This window comes from Fonsecaea pedrosoi (assembly GCF_000835455.1).
Source record: "Fonsecaea pedrosoi CBS 271.37 unplaced genomic scaffold supercont1.4, whole genome shotgun sequence".
Taxonomy (NCBI): domain Eukaryota; kingdom Fungi; phylum Ascomycota; class Eurotiomycetes; order Chaetothyriales; family Herpotrichiellaceae; genus Fonsecaea; species Fonsecaea pedrosoi.
The window spans coordinates 3,006,075-3,027,479 of record NW_013550612.1 but is presented as its reverse complement, the minus strand read 5'-3'; the positions used below and the strand labels follow the sequence as shown (position 1 = coordinate 3,027,479).

The window sequence follows — 21,405 nt, the reverse complement described above, 5'->3', positions numbered from 1 at the left end:
GAGCACTCGTTTGGTGGACGGCGTGTTGGAGGAGGTCATTGTGTCACTCTATTCCCCAATAGGAAATGGAGAAGACGATCTGGTTGTGGTGGAATACCACCAGAGAGTGCAACGTAACATGCAGTCACCTCTTCCTTGTAGGCCAGTCACCAGTCCACATAGTTGTTCGAGGTCTAAGCGAAGCGCCTACTCCTCAATGACATGTCGGTACAATAACTGTTTGCAGAGAACCTACAACGGCCCAGTCATCACCTGATGAAGGGGCAGAAAGTGTGAGAGGCGGCTGTGGGGAATGGTTGAAGTAATGGAAGCGGCGAATCCAGGTGTATCCATCCTCATGCCTCAGCGATACGGAGACCTAAAAGCCTTAAGAGGCTACGAGAAGCTTGTGAGGCTTCCGCAAGTCTTATCCGTCTGGCCGTTGCTGGGCTTTCTGATGTCGCTTTTTGTTTCTCACTTGGAATTGTCCAGCCGTAGGCGCTCCTCGGAGTGATCATTCTCTTTGGATCCTTGACATCCTCCCTCCGAGAATTCCACAGTTATTTTATGAGGAGAGCCTCTCGAGGCACAAAGGACTACCTCGTGGTATATGGCAAAACAGGGCGAACCGAGCAAACCCATGTTGCATTAGCGTTCCCCATACCGCCGCCACCTTCGGTCCTTTTTATCGCGAACATGGGGACTTTGGAATGTGGGAGCAGCCAATGCGGGGTTGATTTGCGTACTTTTGCCAGGCGAGCTAACTTCGGGGACAATCTCACATGGTACACCAGGTGAGAAGCCTTTGCCGTGTTCAAAGCGGAAGTGTGCATGACAGGCTAGGACACTGGTTCGAAGATGTGTCTTCTAGAAACTGGTTGAACGTGAGCGGCAGGATTCAAAGAAGGATGACCGTGCGAAAATTCACACGGCCTCTAAAGGGTAATGCTTACACTGAATGACAGGTCCTCTGAAGACCCAAGGCATGCTCAACCACTTGCCCACCCAAGACGCTACATCGAAGGCTGCGAGCACACCGACTGTTGACATCTCTCAGGTTCTGTTGCAACCAAAGTAAGGTTTAAGTTTATATCTCCGCCCGCCGAGGTAATTTGGGTTTAATACGAGGTGCACATGAGGCAAGTCTGGTTAAGGTCTGGTCCACCGGGCGCCACCGGAGTGTAAATATAAGCTTGTCTTTCTACCTCCTGGGTGCCTCCTTGCAGGTGATCGACGCTGCCGCTTCGTCGGCATGATGAAGAGCCGAAGAGCCACCACTATTGTTTGTTGGGCTCGGACGATGCGAAGCTGTGGTTTTCTTTCGATTTGAATCCCTGTTTGTTAGTACTAACGCCAACAAGCCAGAGCTTGATGTCCTCGTAGCTATTCAGCAAGAGGATGATGGTTGCACGGACTACACGGAGCATATGCTAAATACTTCTTTGGCTATAGCACTCGAGTGTGTGGCAGATATTATGGATTCCACAGGTGAGGTTGATTACCAAGTCCCTTCCAATTTTCTCAACGTGGAATACGTTGAATGCTGAGAAGAGCGACAGTGTGGTTGTGTAAGTAATGTTCAGGGGGCTGGATGCTTCTTGTGTTGACGCCACTTGAGAGAAGTCTGAGATTCACTAAGATAATTGAGTTATGAACGACGTTGGTTGATTTGATGGAATGGGGAATGGACCAAGGATTCGCTCAGACTGGATTTATCCAAGTGTCTTGAGTATAGGGAAAACATGATACTCTTGTCCGCAGTAGCAATGACCAAATTAGTGGTTCGACCTTTCGAAACGTAAACCTTACCAATTGGTCTCATATGCGGGGGCTAGCATGGTATACAGCCTGCACCTACGATTTGTATCCGTCGATCCAACTCTTCGTTAGTCCCGTACTGCGGCTCTCGTCGGGAAACAGAGTTATGCGGAAGCTGTGGAAGTTCGCAGCATTGGCGACTCTAATTGTCGACGAGTGGGACTACTGAGCCCACAACGGGAGCAACTTGAATGAGCAGGACATATTTGGACCATGGCCTGAGAATTGCATCCAGAAAGCTTTGTGGGAAGAGACTGAATTTGCTAGATGAGTGTCGAGACGCGCTTCCGCAGCCTTGCCGTGCCAAGACTTTTCTCATCCAACCTCGGCTGTTTTGGCAGCTGCGCTTCCACCAGAGTGTATCGACCGTCGTTTGCAGTCTTCGACAACAAATGCAGATGTTTCCGTGCAACTAAACCTCCATAGGTGATGGACAGGTCGCTCGCGACATTACTCAGGTCACTTCAGACCTCAGGCCATCCAGATGATGCCGCTCGGTAAGCGATACAACATCTTGTTCGACTCGGGTTTCGCTAAGTGATTCCAGGTTACTACCAGTGGCTACTGGCCTTCTGTCACGCCTCTCGAACCCTCTCAATATCACCCTGTTAACGACACAGCTCCTGTCGAATGACATTCTCTACCCGACCCCGACAGATGTCGCCCGGTGTCGACAGGTTTTCAGCGTCTTCTACACTGCGGTGCTGCGCTTGATCGAAGATAAACATAGCTTTGCTCAGGAGCATACGCGAAGCAATCTCACGGTTACGGAGTGGACGACGGCTGTTGTACACGGGGCCAATGACAAGTCCCCCCGATGGAGGCATACATTATTGCTTGGGGCGCTCCTCCTGGCATTCCGATCCAAGGACTTTGAAGGACTCGCCTCAGGCTTGAAGAACAAACTCGAGGTTGCGCTGGTGCTCGCCTCAAACCTGGCCCTGGAACAAAAAGATGCCGAGCCTAATTGTGAGCTGGCTGTCGTTTTCGTCTTGAACCATACTTTCCCTCTCCTTGCCGAAGTCCATCAACGACAGATCAATTACGACCTACTACTGCCGATATTGATCGATGCGACCTTCTTCTCTCGGGAGGGCCTAGAGCATGGATATTGGCTGGGAGTGATCGACTACGATGTCCGACCGTCTTCTGGGCCCGAGCAGAAATTCAACTGGACGGCCAATTCCACGTCTTTCCGCAAAGTCACAGAGATCAAATCGAGAAATCTGGTATCCGCACTTGGCCCTCTGTCGCGCTTGGTCGCTCACAGCATTGAGAACGTCCAGGACCGATCCCTGATCGTCTTCGCCATGAACAGGCTGGCCGAGTTTTCACGGACTCTTGCCACTTCGTGGAGGCAGAACAAGTTATCCGAAGTGGACATTAAGGAAGAAGCTCAATGCTTGGACCAGGAAACTACTACCAAAACCTTTCCCGTTCTCCTACAGGTACTGAGAGACACAATGTTCTCGATTGTCATCAGTCTTCGATCTGTGCTAGGAAGACTGCTCTGTGACAGGGTTTTAGCGTCGGACTCGAATTGCCCAAGCATAGCCATGCAATCTTTGCACATCTTGCGGGACACATACTTCATAGCACATCGGTTCGGACTCACGTCGTCCTCACAGTACATCTTTGTCAACTTCACATCCATCGATATTCTGAGTCAATACCTGCTGCAGTCGGAGAATTTCCTGGATTCAATCCGACCGGCTGATCTGGGTCGAATTCCTCCGCATCCGCTCGACAGACTCCAGGATCTCTTCTTCCTGAACACCGCCGAACATTTCACCTTGATACTATCACCACAGACCAATAAAGACCTCCTCTTTAGTGCCGCAACGCCGTATGTCGATCCACAAGGAGACCCGCGGCTAGCAGAGATCTTTGAAGCTGCACACAGTGTTGTGCTGGCCATCCTTGCTGCACCTCAGAATGCAGAGCTTGCAGGGACAATCGTTCCATTTTACGTCGAGACACTGCTCCAAAGTTTTCCAAAGCCGCTTTCGCCTCGTCAGTTCCGGTTAGCTATCAAATCTGTCGTCCGTCTTGCAGCGCCACCATCTGCTCTTGCCATATCTATGCCGCATACGCAAGCCGTTGTTGTAGATCTACTGAGAGAGCGTATGGATCATGCCTCAGAAGATCCACTTGCTCCCAATCCAGATCTTCCGACTGAGAACGGTCGCCCTTTGTCTGAAAAGGCTGTTCTGCTTCTTGCCATTATTGATTGCTTGAGTTTCTTACCGGTACCGTTGTTGGACGAGTACCTGCCTCTGACTGCGGAGCTCCTCCACAAGGTTGGAAATCCGATCCAAAGGAAACGGTGCCAACAGCGACTGTGGGAGACATTGAGCAATGGAGAGATGGACGTTGAGCGTGCTGCAACATGCGTCGCTTGGTGGACTTCCAGAGGAGGGCGGGAGCACGTCATACACGGGGAACAGCGGGAGGACCAGGATTTCACTATGAGCGGCGCCTTGCAGTTCAACAATAAACTGTGAGACACCCAGGTTGACGTGTGCGCCTCTGGCTCCCACAATGCGACTTGTTTGTCAATGTCTCTGAGTTTGAAAGTGCTTGGCCCTGCGGCTGAACAAAGCACCGGGGATGGGGTTGGAGACGGTTTGCTTTTGGTGAGCGTGCGCCTACAAAGCATGGCCACAGCGTGAGGATACATGTTTCTACAAATCTGTTCCACCATACTCACATCTCGTCAACCGTAATATCTCCTCCATCCTGCGATCTGCCAAAGCTCCCTGTCACCATGGCTTCAACTCGACGCACCAAGAACTTTGCAACCGACCCTCAGACCCCGATGTTCCTTTACACAATCCTCAAACAGCTGGACCTCAGATCGATCAACTGGAATGATGTCGCAGGCAGCCTTGGTATCTCCAATGGTCACGCAGCCCGCATGAGGTACAGCCGCATGAAATCGCAGTTTGAAGGCACGTCCAACCAAGTCAAACCACCAAAGCCGAAGAAGGACAATTCCAACACTACCGACAACAAGTCTTCCAAGACCAAAGCGAAGAACAAGCGGCTTCTTGAGGAAGAAGAGAATGAGCGGCTAGCCGACCAACGAGCAGCAAGTCAACAGGTCATGCAACCAGAGCTTGATTCCAAGAGATTCAAGGTCGAGCCGCACTCCTCCGCGCATTCGTGGTATCCTATGTACACTGCAGATGCTGTGCAAACGTTCCCGAGCGCATTTTGGGGTCAACCAGCCATTCCTCTGCAGCCAGCCCCACAAGCCTCGCATGGTCCGGTTGGGGTGCCTGCTCGGAATGTCGATCCAACGCCTCTTATCAAGACAGAGCCCAACATGACTTTGCCACCATACCACGATGATGTTGAGACGGCAACCACGACCATCAAGCAAGAGCGCGAGGATCCTGTACGCCACTGTGGAGGAGCAGAGGTCAGCACCACAGTCGTAAAGAAGGAGTCAGGGACACTGGTGGAAGATGAGGCATTGCCTACCACAAGCCGCAACAGTGTCTCATTCGCATATCCCCTTTCTCGAACGATCAACGCCTTCTTCGGCCCTCAGCAAAGTGCACCGACTGCAGCGCAGAGTCATTCATTTCCTGCCGACACATCCGCCTTTTCTACATCACAAACCTTGCCGCGGGGCGCCTACTCATTCAGTGGTCACGGGTACAGTCAGACGCCTTTTCCATGGCCTACCCAGTGCCCTGGTCCAAACCCTGGGACACTTTCGACTGACGATGCTTGCGACCAGATGATACTGAACCCTTATGCTGCCTCTTATCAGGACATGCTCAACATGCCGTTGTACAGATTGTATCCAGAGACCTCCTCTTTGCAGACATTGCCAGGAAAACCTCAACGCATTGCCCCTGAATCAGGCGTGGTCGATATACCAAGTGTCGAGTTGCATTCAGAAGAAAACAATGGTCGGCTGCCACCTGCTCTCGCGACAACAGCAAGCCCACCGCCACCGGAGAGCGTGACGATAAAGCATAGCGGTGGAGTATCCAGCACCAGAACGTCGGTCACAGTTTCGGATAGCCACGTCTCCTCCAGCGGATCTGCTGTGCCTGCAGACATTAGTGTTCAGCAAGCAGCCATTCCCGACGTGATTGAAGTCGACTCGGATGATGAGGGCGAGGTCCAGACGTCTTCAACGACAGCAGCTAGAGATGTGTCTGAACCCAAGATCAAGAAGGAGGTTGCCGGGCTGTGACGGTGTGCAAGGATTACAGGTTGAAGTTTCCAGAGGATTGCGTTTTGACACGAGTAGATTATCGAATGGAGGGTTTTCTCACTCACAAAATGGAAAGTGATGGATGGGTTGTTGGCTTGTATGACGCTTATAGATGACTCGCTCGATGATGAATGAGTGGTAATCTATGTGTGAGTTGCATTGACTGTGTGTGTTCTATGGCCTGTGTTTGCTACGTTCTATTAATGGTGGGACTGGTGCCTGAGGCGAAAATGCGGGGGACCCAATCAGAAGCAACCTGAAGGATGCGCAAGTCGTGGCGACGATGATGTTGGGATCGTCATTTATTTCACTCATTTCACTCTTGCTTCTCTCTTCCTGCTCCTCCCACCCACTTCTCGTTCGCCATTGAAAGAGTCCATCATGTAGAGACTGCCTTTCTGTCCAAGTCACTCTATTACTGCAACATGTTCTCGTCATTCTCATCTCTCACACGCTTTGGTCTCGGCCTTGGCCGGAGCTCAACCTCAGCTGCGGAAGCTATCGCCATCCCTCCAGTCGAGGTGCACGACGTCGAAACCTCCACAGACAAGCGAGGACGTGCGCTAAAGCATCTGCTGAAACTCAACCATGTCAACTTTTCTATCCTGTACAACCATTTGAGATTCCACAACCACACACCTCATGTAGGAGCTTCCATCTTCCCCGGGTCATCTATCTACTTCTAACATTCCACGTTTTCGCTTTCACACCGTAATGCATTACTCATGCTATTTGGCCTTATAGATCCTCGGCTCTGCATACCTCTTGTCGTCGTCCGCTGACCACTTACACGCCGTCTACGAGGACGCTGCGACAAAAGAAGGCCATGAGCACTGGGTTGATTCACCCTCTGAGATCGCTCCCCACGACTACCGCGACTATCTGGGCAAACGTGAGTACCAACGTGCATTCGTCGATTTTTTTGAAGACCAAGTGGTACTCGCGGGCTATGACTGGAAACGTGTGGTCGAACAGTTTCTCTTTGAGCGGGGGGACGCAAAGAAGGGTGAGCCGAATGCGGAGCCCATTTTCAACTGCCTGACTGCAGGGCTGGGCCATCCTTTGATCCATCTCGGGTATGCGTATGAGCTGAATAGCCGCGAGGTGGCGATGGAGGCTCTCGGGCTTGCGGCGACTTGCTACGACGAGAAGCTCGCAAAGCTGTTTGCGACAGCAACGTCGAACGCACAGTCCGCCAATTCGCCGAGTTACTCCACGAACAACCTATTTGAGGTCTTTGACCAGCTCCACAACGACAGTCGCCTTGACGGGGTATTTGACCACTACGGCGGGGACAACCTCACACACCTGCTGAGCGACCCTAGCTTGACCTCGATCCTCCTCGAACACTTTCGCGCGTGGCAGATCGTCAACCCGACAAAGGACTTTGCACAGTCCCAGGCTTTGGCGACCGCGCTCCTCATCGCCAGCGGGCCCAGCGTCGGCGGCCACGGCTGGGACTTTTTCCTCGTGCACCTCCTGACGACGTCGCACGCCGTGAGGATCCTGATCCCCTTCCTCGACCCAGAACACCACCTGCCCCTGGTGAAGGAGTGGCTTCTGATCACCCTCGCGATCTACATCGCGCAGCTCCGCCCCCTCATCAAGACCGCGAACATCACCGACGTGGACCTACAGGGCCGCGACTGGGACTTTGTCACCCGCCAAGCCGTCGATAGCAAGTGGAAGTTTGATGCGCACTTTGTCAAGGCGTGTCGCGCCATGCGCGAGGTCGAGCGGGTCTGGGGCGGCCACGGCGACGACGACAAGTACTACCTCAAGGCGGCGGTCAAGTTTTCCAGCGAGTTCAACGACTGGGGCGGCTTTGGCGCCGAAGAGGGCGAAGGAGGCACGACGAGGGAAGTGAGCTGATCTCTCTCTATCACACACACATACACACTAAGTAAAAGAAAGAGTGAGACTGGAAGAGAAGAGGGGCAGGGAGATGGATACCGAATGAGAATGTAAACCAAAAGCGATAATATTTCAGAATGTAATATCCAAGAGGCTCTCTCTACACAGCTATATATCTCTGGCTATATATACCCAGCTACACGACTCTAGCCACTCAGTCAGCTCTATTTCTCCAACTAGATATCTGTCTACCATGTATTAATGAAATTGGACCAGTACCGAAACGACCCCTACCACCTTGCCACCATACAAACCTACCACGCTTGTCAATAATAGACAAGAATAGAAATACCCTGGCGAAAGATGTACACGCCTTTTTTACCGCTTACCGCCTACATTGATCTACCCACCTATCGGCTTCACAGTGCCCTTCCGAGGAATAAAAGATGGGATGGGGATGGAGATGGAGATGGGGATGGGGATAGGACACCAACGGGTGCTCTCCAACCGGCACAAGGAGCCTCATAAGGCGGGTTTCGCTCTTCAGTGACTAACAAACATGTCGGTCTTGCTCTCCGGTTTGGCCGGGCGGGCCTCGTCGGTTCGCCAAGAGGAGGTGCATCAAGGCAAATGCGACAAATGTATGTAACCTACATCAGTCCCAAGGGTTTCTGATTGACCTGCTTTTCTATTCTGCACTGCCTGGGTGCCCAGACCTGCAATTGTGCAACGTGGACTCAAGTCGCTAGCAATTTGCTTCTTCTGCCTCTTCCCGAGTAACCATAGTCAGTGTCACCCGCTAGGCACATGGCTACTGCAACCACAAACGAGCCTCCAGGTAAACGCCATGTGACGGCAGAAAATGCTCGACGATTCGTCGCCGATGTCCTTCAGGGCAACGGCGTCTCCGAAGAGAATGCAAAGATCATCGCCGAATGTCTAATCCAGGCTGATCTGCGCGGGGTCGATACTCATGGCATGAACCGCATCCCATCGTACATGGAACGTGTCCGACAAGGAGTGCTCGATCCCACTGCCCAGCCCATATTCAATCAGGTCACACCTGTGGTCGGTCAAGTCGATGGCCGGAATGCTTTTGGATTCCTATGCGCACATCTGGGCATGGAGCACGCGATCGAGATGGCCCGCACGTACGGAATTGGCATGGTCAGTGTCAAGCATTCCAACCACTTTGGAATGTCTGCTTGGATCGTACAGCAGGCCATTGACGCCGGAATGATGAGTCTGGTGTTTACAAACTCAAGCCCGGCACTACCAGTCTGGGGAGGAAGAGAGAAACTCATGGGCGTAAGTCCCATTGCTTGCGGTGCGCCTGCGGGGCAAGCGCCACCATTTATTCTTGACATGGCGCCCAGCGTTGCTGCCAGAGGGAAGATCTACAAGGCGAAGCGACGCGGAGAAAAGATTCCTCTTGACTGGGCGTTAGATAAGGATGGAAGGCAGACGGACGACCCCGAAGCAGCTCTGGGAGGTGTCATGCTGCCCATGGGCGGGCCCAAGGGGTCGGGTCTCTCGATTATGATGGACGTCTTCTCAGGAGTGCTCTCTGGCAGCGCATTTGCTGGCCATGTGACCAATCCGTACGACCCCAGTAGACCCGCCGACACGGGGCATTTCTTCGTTGTCATTAAACCAGACCTGTTCATGAGCTTGGAAGAGTTCAAGCAGCGCATGGATTATCTGTACCAGAGGGTTGTGGGGTGCGAGAAGATGGATGGGGTAGAACGGATATTCTTTCCTGGGGAGATCGAACAAATTACCGCAATGGCGAGACTAGCGTCGGGGATTCCCTTGGTCGAAGCAGAGATTGATGCATTGAATGCGGAGGCTCTAAGGGTTAGAAAACAGCAGCTGGTGCTTCTGGAGACTTAACCCCCTTTTGACTCCTGCCTATCTGTGGCGCTGGGTCCTTGGATGGGATTTCTAGGGGCTGACATAACAATTGCATCTTGGTGCGCATGGGAATTTAGGATCCGTCAGTGGCGTGTTTGTCTCCCCCCAGCCGCGTGTCCAACTCGCCAGCAAGCGAGATCGTTCGCCATCAAGCCACCTACGCGATCAAGCCTTTTCGTCATCTTGCATATGGCCCGGGTGTAAAAAAGGGGGGCGGCTGAGGGGTCATGATTTCAACTTCTGCTCAAGGCCATGTCAGTCAGGAAGCACAGCAGTAGGGCCCGTGTTACCCATATCGTCCAGACTTGGAGTGGTCATGATGGAAGAGCCCGAGATATAAGATTTGAACCAGAGAAGTTTTCGCAGGCGGTAACTGTGCCTCACTAGCCTAGGTTCGTTGGTGTGTGACGGGAAGTTATTGAACAAGGGTTGCATGTGGAGAAGTTGGCTTGTTAGGCATCATTTTGCGCCCAGTAATAACGAGAGAATACGATGAAGGATACCAGTTTGCCAGCTTCCGACTTGCTGGGGGTCCTCTTTTTGAAGACCAGGGGGGAGAGGAAATCTCTTGGGAAGGATCATGGTGTCGTCGAGGAGGTCATGGTGTCCCGCATATGCAGCCACCCAAACCTGCGGACTCGCTTCTCTTCCCACCTTCCTTTCACGCAGCGCGGCCACCTGGTGCCACTACCACCACTGCCATCACTACCATCTTCTCACCTGCGCCACACGAACTCCAACCTGAACTGCATATAATCATATCCCGCTCGTTTTTTTTAACCTGATTTCGCCGTCGATGTTGCAGGGGCAACTATTGTCTCTCATCCTACCTAGATTCCACCATCCGATTGTCCCTCCTTCGGCGCACGATCCCAAGACCAGAACTCTTGACCATCACCGCAACTGAGACCAACTGGCTCTTTCGCAGACTTCTGGTTGACTACACCTTCTTTGCCCCGACTGGCTCCTGGGTATCCTTCTTTTCGACATTTCTCACCCTCGTCTGGCGATCTACCGCGAAACCATTCATACTTATAGTCCAGTTTCTCTCGAACCCTATCGTGCCACTGGCTAGGGCTTCTCGGTGATTAGGACATCTACTCAGTGCTTGTGGGAAAGATCCAATATATTTTGACCGGTCCAGAGTCGGTGGAGAGACAAACTAGGTATCGGAAGTCGGCCAATAACACTAAAATGCGAGCGTCCTGACGTCCTCACCTATGCCCCGGTCAGCACACGTCGCACGTAGGCACCAACGCAAAGTACCCAAGGGACTTTTATATTCCTCGTCCGACACAAACCTGTTTCTGGCTGCAGCGCTGCTTCCACAAACATGTCGGGACCGGCTTCACCCGACTCCACAGACCCCTTCAAGGAGGCAAACCCTCCAGCACCTTCTACGCAAGGAATTCCCAGCACCTCAGCATCCCCGACCTTGCGGCAGTACCAAACACCTCCGACATGGATCCCTATAGCTCCCGTTCAGTCACATGTCAATATGTTCACTGGCCGATCTGATACCGAACAATTGATATCGCCTTCGCCGTCAACAAGGTCGGACGAAGGCAGGTTGACTTTGAGTCCAGGATCTATCAATCGTGTCTTCCCTGTTCGTTCGACCGTTTCCATCGATCCTGTTGCTACTCCGATGCCTCGTATGAATCTGGCCAGTGGTTATCCCGGGATGAGACCTCCCATTGGCTCTAGAAACGCAAGTCGTGCTATCCTGGGACGTGTATCCACGTCGACAAGGCACGCATCGGCGTCTGAAGCGTCAGACCCCGGCTCGACATCCTATTCCATGGGCAATATCGACCATCATTTTCTGAACGATATTGTTGCAGACGATGTTTCCACCAAGTCGGAAGTCTCGAGTCTGTCTGGTGGAGTACCACTCTCCGTAGCGTCAGAACCAGGTTTGGTTACGGCACGCTTCAAGCATGTAGTAACTGACGGTGGCCATGCTGTGATTACAGGAAGGGACGGGGAGACATTACAACGATGCGAAGATGAGCCAATTCATATTCCGGGTGCCATCCAGAGCTTTGGTCTTCTCATCGCTTTCCGGGAAGAGAACGAAAAGCTGGTTGTGCGCGTGGTAAGCGAAAACTCGGCGAAATTCATCGGCTATACACCTCCTCAACTCTTCAAACTTGAATCATTTCTCGACATCTTTGTCGAGGACCAAGCGGATAACTTGCTGGACCACCTGGACTTTATCCGTGAGGAAGGTGCAGCAGATGTCGTGGCGAACGGACCAGACGTTTTCCTGTTGTCGATCAAACCTCCACAGGGCCGGACCCGTCGGTTATGGTGTGCTATGCATCTGTCGGAGACAGATCCAGGCCTAGTGATTTGCGAGTTCGAAATCGAAGACGATACGAGAAATCCACTGGCTTCCCCAGAGGACTTGACTCCTCCAGTACCTGAAAACACTCTCGGAAGTAATCCTACAGTTGAAGAACTCATGGACAGCACTGTCAATATCAGCAAGCCGTTACGCGTCTTGCGCAGTGCTCGTAAGAAGAGAACAGAGGCAGCAGCAATGGAGGTATTCAACATCATGTCCCAGGTACAAGAACAACTTGCCAGTGCGCCAACCTTACAAACCTTCCTCAAAGTCCTCATTGGCATCGTCAAGGAATTGACCGGCTTTCATCGTGTCATGATATACCAGTTTGACAATGCTTGGAATGGGAGAGTCGTTGCAGAACTTGTTGATCCTCGATCGACGTGGGACCTCTACAAAGGCTTGAATTTTCCCGCATCCGACATACCCAAACAAGCACGAGACTTGTACAAGATCAACAAGGTCCGCTTGCTCTATGATCGTGATCAGGAGACTTCCCGACTCGTATGCAGAACTGTGGAAGACCTTGAGAAACCTCTCGACATGACGCATGCGAACCTTCGTGCGATGTCTCCGATCCACCTGAAATACCTCGCCAACATGGGCGTTCGGTCATCTATGTCAATTTCGATAAACGCCTTCAATGAACTGTGGGGACTGATCTCTTGCCATTCGTATGGAAGCAAGGGGATGAGGGTGTCATTTCCCATCCGCAAAATGTGTCGGCTAGTCGGCGACACTGCCTCTCGCAACGTGGAGCGTCTTTCCTACGCTTCTAGATTGCAGGCTCGTAAACTTATCAACACCTCCTCCACCGCCACAAACCCATCGGGATACATCGTGGCCTCCTCTGACGACCTATTGAAATTGTTCGACGCCGACGTCGGTGCACTTTCAATTAGGGATGAGACGAAGATTTTGGGAAACCCCCGGGGTCATCTTCAAGAGGTCCTTGCTATGGTCGAATACCTCCGAATGAGAGGGATGAGCGCAGTGTTCTGCTCGCAGGACATCAGCAACGATTTTCCTGATTTGCGATACGAACCAGGCTGGAAATTCCTGGCTGGTGTCCTTTTCGTCCCTTTGTCGACTGGTGGGAATGACTTTATTTCCTTTTTCCGTAAAGGCGTGTTACAAGAAGTTAAATGGGCCGGAAATCCCTACGAAAAATTTGTCAGGGAAGGGACGGAAGGCTATCTTGAACCCAGAACGAGCTTCAAAGCGTGGAGCGAGACCATCGTTGGCCGATGTCGAGACTGGACAGACGAAGAGATAGAGACAGCGTCGGTCTTATGCCTTGTCTACGGCAAGTTCATCGAGGTCTGGCGTCAGAAAGAGGCAGCCCTCCAAAACAGCCAGCTGACTCGTCTTCTGCTTGCCAATTCCGCGCATGAGGTTCGTACCCCATTGAATGCAATCATCAACTACTTGGAAATTGCGCTCGAAGGTCAGCTGGACCAGGACACACGAGAGAATTTGGCTAGGTCCCATTCCGCCTCGAAATCGTTGGTATATGTCATCAACGATCTCCTGGACCTTACGAAAACAGAGGGTGGTCAAAATCTGGTCAAAGACGAGCCGTTCAACCTCTTGAACACCTTGAAAGACGCCACTGATCCTTTCATCGGCGATGCCAAGCGAAAGAATTTACGGTACGACGTTATGATTCAGGCCGAGCTGCCCCAACGGGTCATTGGCGACCATCAAAGAGTTCGACAAGTGGTATCAAACCTCATCGCGAACGCAATACAACACACAAAAGAAGGGAGTGTCATCGTGGAAGCACACATCTTATCAACTCCTCAGGCGCAAGGCAAGACTGAGATCGAAGTTGTTGTCGAGGATTCCGGAATAGGGATGTCTCAGACCAAAGTCGACGCGTTGTTTAGAGAACTTGAAGAAGTTTCCTACGAAGAGGATCTGCCGAGCCCTACCGCAATGACCAGTGATAAATTCATCGATAAAACCCAGTCGGAAAACATCACCCTTGGTCTAGGTCTTGCTGTTGTTGCACGCACCATTCGGAATATGAATGGACAGTTGCGAGTGAAGACGGAAGAGGGGAAGGGTTCTCGGTTTGTCATTGTCCTAAACTTTGAAAATGAAGCGTCCGAGGCAGCCCCATCAGACAACCTTCCACGATCTTCGGAGGCCACGTCTCGACCCTCCACATCTTCCGGGCCGCGTGAAGGCGAGGTCACTTTGATTTACAAGAATCCTCCAAGAACCCCTGAGCCGCCTCCCTTTATTCGCAGAGAAAGTGCTGGCAGTATGAACAGCCTGGCAAGTCTCAAAAGCGGAAAAAGTGCTCCGAGTCTCAAAAGCGAGGCAAGCCAAAGGAGTGACGCCGACAGACTTATTGATGCTATTCAGCAGCCTCTGCATTTGGCTGAAAAGCCGAGCAGCAGTGCTAGTCCTAGCACCAAAGAGTCACGTCGCATTTCTCGAGAGTTGGCTGACGCCTTTTCGAACACTCCCAAAACTAGAAGTCTTCCTTCTCCGAGAGAGCTGAAGTCTGTGTTCTCCCGAACAGGAGGATCGGAAAGGATAAAGGACTCTGGAACCCCACTGCGGCCTGTCCGAGTTCCTGATAACCATCCTGAACATCCCAGCGGGTCGCTATCTGGGTTCAGGGTTCTCTTCGAAGAGCCGGAGTCGGTGGGTACACGATCTGATACGACTGAAACGCCAAAGGTCACATCGTCCGATAACTTCTCGGTCTTGGTTGCTGAGGACGACCCTATCAACAGCAAAATAATGAGGAAACGTCTAGAAAAGCTTGGACATGCAGTTCATATGACAGTGAATGGTGAAGAGTGTTCTTCGGCACACGGCGAACAGCCTGCTTCGTTCGATGCCATTCTTATGGATCTTCAAATGCCCATCGTGGACGGATTCAGCTCCACGAAGATGATTCGATCGTTCGAAAAAACCTACGGCAAGTCGTGTCTTTCCAGTAAAGCTGGTGGCAATGGACGAATCCCTATCTTCGCGGTCTCTGCTTCTTTGACCGAAAAGGAGCACGACAAATATGTGCAAATAGGTTTTGACGGGTGGATATTGAAACCGGTGGACTTCAAGCGAGTGGATCTGCTGTTGAAGGGCATTGTCGACCAGGAAGCTCGGAATGAATGTGTCTATGAGCCGGGCAAATGGGAAAGAGGAGGGTGGTTCTCGCCTCGGGACGAGCATCAAGATCCTTTTGGTATCAACACCAAGCCGAGTGGGGAGACGCCAACTAAGCAATCAGAACAAAGTGATTTCAACATGACCAGAACCACTTCGGCCGAGCAATCGCCACCTTCGAAGGCAACCCTTGTCCTAGACAATGAAAGCACACGATGAAGGCAGCCAATTGGGGGACTGAATGCTACCCAAAGGCTCAAGGAGGGCATCCCTTTTGACGGAGAGTGTCTTGATTTCGTTCCTAACTCTGAATACGATTATGTGTGTATGAATACGTGCTACGAGTTCTGCGACGAGGTTTTCTCTTGGGAGCGAGTTTCAAGCGAGTCAATGTTCAAGGGGGACGGGAATGGCTTCCCCTGGTTTACAAGATGGGTAACCACAGAGTGTCCGACGGATAGATATATCGAGACCACTCAGAAGACGAAAAATGAACAAGACGTTCTCCTCCAGAAAAGTCCTCTCGAAAAGGTTGAGTGAACCTTGCCCGCACGCGTTCACAGAGTCATTCATGTCTTACGCAAAGGACGACTTGACATGATCAATAAAAGTCTTGAGAGCTATGAACTCAAGATGTCGTAAATCATCCCAACCCGCGCTCCCTCGCATTGACACCAACGTTTTGACATTGACATTGACACTCACAATATCCCTGTACCAAAGACTCTGGGTCCCCTTTTGACCCCCTTCTTCCTTTCCCCTTTCCCACTTGTCCAATCCTCGCCGTGTTTTGATATTACTAGGTACCTTCGGTGCCTCATCGCGCCGTGTGTTTGTTATCTTGTTAGCTTATATTATTTAGGGAGACGGAAGAGATTCGACTCCTCGATCTCGGTCCACAGCCGGAAGCCGTCCGAGTCGTTGGTGTAGCTGTACCACAGGAAGATGCCGAGGCGATCGCGCATGGTGGACCAGTTGGCAATGTCCATGTGGCGGGTCAGGTCGTCCAGCATGGTGCGGTACCACCGGCGGTCGGGGGATCCGATGGCGGCGATGGCCCCCATGGTCGCGGCCCAGAGGACCAGGTCGGACGCCTCGTTCCACCACGGTCGGAGCGACGGGTCGAGCAGCTGCTTCTGGATGTCGCGGGCCAGGCGGTGGAAGGGTGCGGCGATCGCGGGCAGCGGAAACACCACGAGCAGGTTATAGACGAGCGTGCCCAGCCGCGCGAGACGGAGTAGAGGGTGCTCGTCCTGGAGCTCGTCGGGCAGCGGCGTCAGGAACAGCAGGCTGTGCTGTACAAAGTTTCTCTCATTCGCGATGAAGCCCAAATGCTGGGCCTCGGGCCTCCCCTTGACACGGTCGTCCACGGCGAAGGTGTACTGGATGATCCACTTCAGAACGACGAGGAGTTTCTCGGACATCTCGTGCCCGAGAATCTCTGGGAGGACGCGAAATCCTCGGCCGAGGCCGACCAGCGGATGGGTTTTTCTCGACGAGGCATTCAAAGATCCAATGACATCGTCATACATCATCGCGTACGACAGCAGGGGTCTTGTGAGAGTCTGGCTGGCGAGGATGATATCTCCGCTATATTTGCGGAGTGAGTGTCAGGCTACAGGTTCGCGGGGAAAGGAGGACGACGACTTACAAAGAAATAGCTTGCGCTAGCCCGGGCAGCCTGATTTTCGAAAGACCTCCGCGAAGATCCAACATTTTGGCCAGACCTTGTAGGTGCACACCGACAGTATGCAGGCGACCCCCATACAGATGAAGGAGTTGCAAAGTGGTCAGTGGACCTTGGGATGGTACTGGACCGGCAAGATGGACTCGAGGCTCTCCGTGATAGGAGAGGGCGTATACAGCCAGGATGTTTTCATCCTCGCAACTCACCGAAGCATCGGCAAACTTCTGGTGCACACCTCGAATGGTTTCGGTGTAGCATTGCATCTGTTCCGGTGATTGGGCGGGGGACAAGCGGAATATGCGATTGCGTGTGAGTTGACAAAATAACGAGGCGTGAAAGAGGCTTCGATCGCGGAAGGTCATCTTAAGCCATTTCTCCGAGTGTGGACTTAGGGTCTGCCCGTTCTCGGGCGGGAACATTATACACAGGAAGCTATTCACTGACGGCCACAGTCAGTCTCCTCTGTTTGACTCTACTCCAAACGGCCCAGCGCATACCTTGATCGAGCACAGGGCTCACAAACTCCTTGGGTAAGTCGGATGGGTATGTTTCAAACGGGTCATGGTGGCCAGAGACCAGCAAGCTCGACAGGCTGGCGCTGGAAATCGAGACCAGTTCTCCTGCTGGCACCGGCGACTCTGTAGCAAAGTCGGTTGTCTCATCTTCAGTTTTGGGTGTCCTGTCATCGCTGTCCGTTGAGGAAGACCCTATCGTCTGAGGAGTCGCGGGAGCGAGGACCCTCTTGGTAGGCCTGACCTGGCTGCGGATTGAAGAGCGGCGTCTTGCTGCTACCGGCCGACTTGAGGCGCCATCGGTGGATTTCTTGACCCGCCGCCAGTGGTAGTTGGAAGCATTGGAGCGGACGAGGGTCTTGTTGCGCGAGCGTTCGGCGTCCGTGGAGGGGTTTGCGGTGACGAACTGAAAGGTCTTGGTGGCGGAGGAGGAGGAGGAGACAGGGCTCGAGGCTGTGATTCCAGCGCTGGGATCTGGCCGAGGGGTCACGGCTTGCGCCTTGTGCATGTCCTGCCGTTGCTAGACATAATCTTGGACAAAAACCTGGCCGACAGGAAATGAAGATGAATTGGGAGGTGTGCCAGCGCTTTGACAGCCGCAGTTTGGAAATCAAGAGGGTGACCGACAGGCATGGCGCTCGCTAACGGGTGTGGGGTTTGCCTCGAAAATCTGGTTCCACGGTTCCCATGCAGGTCACAGGGCCCCATGGCCCGCGGTGTGTTGAAGCCGAAGTCTGAAATTCGACTTGGCCGGACCGGGGGAAAGGGGGGGGCTTCACTAGGCTTCCTAGTCTGGGTGCACCAATAGTGGTTGGCTAAAATGAACAATTCGAGGGCGCAGACAAGGCGTTTGAGGGCATGTGGAGGGTAAGAAAATTCGGTGGATTTTATCCGGGGCGCAGGCGACGCTGTTGCGGCTGGGAAACCTTGACCCCCGCAGCCTACACATTTGACAACCTCCACGCTTTCCTTTCTCAGGGTGTTGACGTCGACGACTTGAAGCAACGATGGGATTTGTCCAAACCCTATAACCAGGGTTTCAGGGGTTGAATGGTCTGTAAATAAAGGTGAAGATCGCGCGGAGACGCACGACAGGTACAAAGCGCGGACTCGAACACTAGGTATTATTTCACAGACTCGTTGTCTGGGTAGTCCCGATATGGCAGACACACCCTCAACTAGGCGAGAATCAGCGTCTATACAAATAGATGTAAAGCAAGCACCCGTTTCCTGTCATCACCTCCTATCTCTTACAATCTTCTCTTGGACAATTGTCTGGAGAGACCAGCGAGAACACCTGACGTCATTCGACCTGGAAAACAAGGCGGCGGTAATGGTTGGATCTCATGACAATCGACATCATTTATGCTAGGATACATACTGGCATACCTTTCTTGCAAGTACTATATCTTTCCTTTGCCATTCGCATACACATCAGCAGTATTGTGTTTCTGTCACGTCACACCAGAAGAGGGAGGAAAATGCCTCGCCGTCCAAAGAGGAGAAAGACAGCAACCGACTCATCAGTGGCCGATGAACCGCCTCCGGCCATCGTGAATACTTCTCCTGTCGAGGGAAAACCTGACATTGACGCCAAGATGAAAGATGGAGGAGAGGAACACACCTTGGTCGCTGCGGAGAGCGATGAAGTCCACATTGACACAACCAGCAACGCCAGCGAAGCACCTACGTTTGACGACATTGATCCCACCGACCCCGTCGACCGCGCAATCTTCGAGGAAGAACAAGTCCCATATGATGATGCTGATGACGCAGGTGTCACCCACTCCAAGCGGAATGGACACATAAGCGGCAAACGACAGGGGGGCGGCTTCAACGCCCTAAAATCCTTCCACGGCCAGATATACACGGGCATGGCCATTGGCGGCTCACACACGTGGAACTACGACCAGGGAGTCTGGAAAGAAACCAAAGTCGAGCCGGACCTCTGGAAAATCGACTACGAGACGACCAAGCGACGGGCGCGGAACGCTCCCAAGGGGAGCGGCGCGCCGGTGGGCACAGAGTATCATTGGCTGATAGTTGCTCATCAGGTTCGGGATTGCCCTCTCTTCTTACTCTATCCTTTGACATGGAGTACATCATTTTGTCACTTGCGGAGCAACACACAGCTAACTATGAGGATGTCACGGTTTCAATTGGATGAGTCTAGCACGTCAAGAAAACCGACGCAAACACGTACACAACCCACCTCGTCGGGTCCAAGTACAAGCTCGCGCACAAGAACGCCAATGCCACGTCGTGGTCCGTGCCGACTGTCAAGGCCCAGCGCGAGCGGGAGATCGAGCTGCTCGAAGACGCGAAGCGCAGGGTGCAGGGCCTCCCGCCCGTTCTGGCCGGCGAGAGGGTAAAGGTGGAAAAGGGGACGGAAAGGGGCCAGCAGAAACTGGACGCTTTGTTCTCGATGTCGGGCAAGGTGAGTGGAAGTGATGTTTGGGGTGGGAAGAGGAAACGCAGCGAGGTTGAGGGCGAGGGCGAGGGCAAAGGGGAGGAGAAAACGTAGGCAAGGGATGGACAGATGGGAGGCAAGACACAGACAAAGAGACTTGGAGATTCCGTACGAATGTACCGAGTCCATTACTATTGAAAGGGTCAGTCTGGTCATTCGCCATTGAACCTTGATTGGCGTCAACATTAAAGAGGACGATCTAACCGAACAGTAACGAGACGAGCCAAAGATGCGAGATGTACAGGTTGGTGATCTCGATAACATTCGTTACATACTGTTTGTTATGTGCAGTCCCTTCCATCGGGGAAGACACCCTGATCCTGATCCAAATGGTCCCGTCAACATTCACGCCATGCTTGCGATGCCACGAAGCCCATCCACCCACCCAACCGAGGGACATGAAACCGTACAAGACGTTTTCTCAAATTTTAAGAATTATAACAAAATTTCTCGCTGTGATATTTGTGATCCTGTTCCTCACACATGCTCTTTCATCGTTGCTGCGCCCCATAACCGTACCCGCCATTCCCATAGCCAGTGTGCGGCGTGTATGCATTGTACCCGAAATTGCCCGTCGAGTTGTTGTTGTGGAAATCGTCGACTCTGACCTGTCCGGAATACCCGTGATTGTAGTCCGAGTCTGCGGCGTGGTCCCTCAAGCGTAATCTCGAATCTTGAGCCGCGTGCGCGTTGTAGTCTCCAATCCCGTAGGGCAGTCCGTCTTGGGCAGCCTCGTGGTGGTTGAGCAGTCCCGACCCCGCGGAGTTTCTGTTCAGGTCGTCCAGTTTCACGTCTGCGCCGCCTCGGGCAGCATCAGCGCCCATCTGGTTGTACTTCCCGAGCTTGGTCTCAGCACGCCGAGTCCGTACATCCAACACAATCAGGGCGATCTGGGCGAGCAACCCAAACACCTCAAAGGAATACAGCGCCTTGTAGATGCGACAGATCATCATCCCATCGTCAGAGGCCCAGTTGGCCCGGGAGCAGCTGTGGCCGAGTGTGCCGTACATGTTCCACGTCAAGAGACAGTAGCCGACCAGCCAAACGATGAAGATTGTGACGTTGAGGATCAAGTTTAACAGAGGCGAGAGGAAGAAGCAGGTGTACACCAACGAGGTGAGGAGGAGCGAGATCAGAGAGAGGACGGAAGAGGCGAGCACCTGGGAAATCCAAGAGTCAGTACAATCAACGTTGAATTTTGCCAATGGCCGGGCGCCATGTTATTTCTCGCTGGTGTCAATGTAACGTACAATGATCAACGTCCAGGGCAACTTAAACCCATCGTGACGCAGCTGAATGCAGAAATATATCAAGATCCCACTGACAATCGCAGCACTGACGAACGCAATCGCGCGGATAAGGTGGAAGGCCGGTCGGGGGTAGACCTGCGGGCGTGACTTCATTTTGGAGGGCATGATAGAACAGGGGGTCGCCTCTGGGAGGCAGACGGAGGGAGGTGCA

General features: G+C 52.7%; 8 protein-coding genes across 8 annotated transcripts; 6 read left to right on the top strand and 2 right to left on the bottom strand.

Annotated features, from left to right (window-relative positions):
• Positions 1 to 2,226: 2,226 nt before the first annotated feature.
• On the top strand, positions 2,227 to 4,301 carry Z517_06890 (uncharacterized protein; the record flags this gene model as incomplete). Its single annotated transcript, XM_013428629.1, has 2 exons — positions 2,227 to 2,294; positions 2,345 to 4,301. The coding sequence occupies 2 exons, from the start codon at positions 2,227 to 2,229 to the stop codon at positions 4,299 to 4,301; spliced, it is 2,025 nt and encodes a 674-aa protein (XP_013284083.1).
• Positions 4,302 to 4,564: 263 nt separating this feature from the next.
• Z517_06889 (uncharacterized protein) lies at positions 4,565 to 6,010 on the top strand (the record flags this gene model as incomplete). Its single annotated transcript, XM_013428628.1, has 1 exon — positions 4,565 to 6,010. The coding sequence occupies one exon, from the start codon at positions 4,565 to 4,567 to the stop codon at positions 6,008 to 6,010; it is 1,446 nt and encodes a 481-aa protein (XP_013284082.1).
• Positions 6,011 to 6,456: 446 nt separating this feature from the next.
• Positions 6,457 to 7,903, top strand: Z517_06888 (uncharacterized protein; the record flags this gene model as incomplete). Its single annotated transcript, XM_013428627.1, has 2 exons — positions 6,457 to 6,675; positions 6,776 to 7,903. 2 exons carry the CDS (start codon positions 6,457 to 6,459, stop codon positions 7,901 to 7,903), a joined length of 1,347 nt encoding a protein of 448 aa, XP_013284081.1.
• Positions 7,904 to 8,692: 789 nt separating this feature from the next.
• On the top strand, positions 8,693 to 9,778 carry Z517_06887 (uncharacterized protein; the record flags this gene model as incomplete). The annotated part of the gene is made up of 1 exon (XM_013428626.1): positions 8,693 to 9,778. The coding sequence occupies one exon, from the start codon at positions 8,693 to 8,695 to the stop codon at positions 9,776 to 9,778; it is 1,086 nt and encodes a 361-aa protein (XP_013284080.1).
• Positions 9,779 to 11,132: 1,354 nt separating this feature from the next.
• Positions 11,133 to 15,494, top strand: Z517_06886 (uncharacterized protein; the record flags this gene model as incomplete). The annotated part of the gene is made up of 1 exon (XM_013428625.1): positions 11,133 to 15,494. The coding sequence occupies one exon, from the start codon at positions 11,133 to 11,135 to the stop codon at positions 15,492 to 15,494; it is 4,362 nt and encodes a 1,453-aa protein (XP_013284079.1).
• A 635-nt stretch (positions 15,495 to 16,129) lies between these two features.
• On the bottom strand, positions 16,130 to 17,982 carry Z517_06885 (uncharacterized protein; the record flags this gene model as incomplete). Its single annotated transcript, XM_013428624.1, has 3 exons — positions 16,130 to 16,865; positions 16,927 to 17,401; positions 17,460 to 17,982. The coding sequence occupies 3 exons, from the start codon at positions 17,980 to 17,982 to the stop codon at positions 16,130 to 16,132; spliced, it is 1,734 nt and encodes a 577-aa protein (XP_013284078.1).
• Positions 17,983 to 18,955: 973 nt separating this feature from the next.
• On the top strand, positions 18,956 to 19,998 carry Z517_06884 (uncharacterized protein; the record flags this gene model as incomplete). Its single annotated transcript, XM_013428623.1, has 2 exons — positions 18,956 to 19,528; positions 19,648 to 19,998. The coding sequence occupies 2 exons, from the start codon at positions 18,956 to 18,958 to the stop codon at positions 19,996 to 19,998; spliced, it is 924 nt and encodes a 307-aa protein (XP_013284077.1).
• Positions 19,999 to 20,435: 437 nt separating this feature from the next.
• Positions 20,436 to 21,359, bottom strand: Z517_06883 (uncharacterized protein; the record flags this gene model as incomplete). Its single annotated transcript, XM_013428622.1, has 2 exons — positions 20,436 to 21,104; positions 21,195 to 21,359. The coding sequence occupies 2 exons, from the start codon at positions 21,357 to 21,359 to the stop codon at positions 20,436 to 20,438; spliced, it is 834 nt and encodes a 277-aa protein (XP_013284076.1).
• Positions 21,360 to 21,405: the final 46 nt, after the last annotated feature.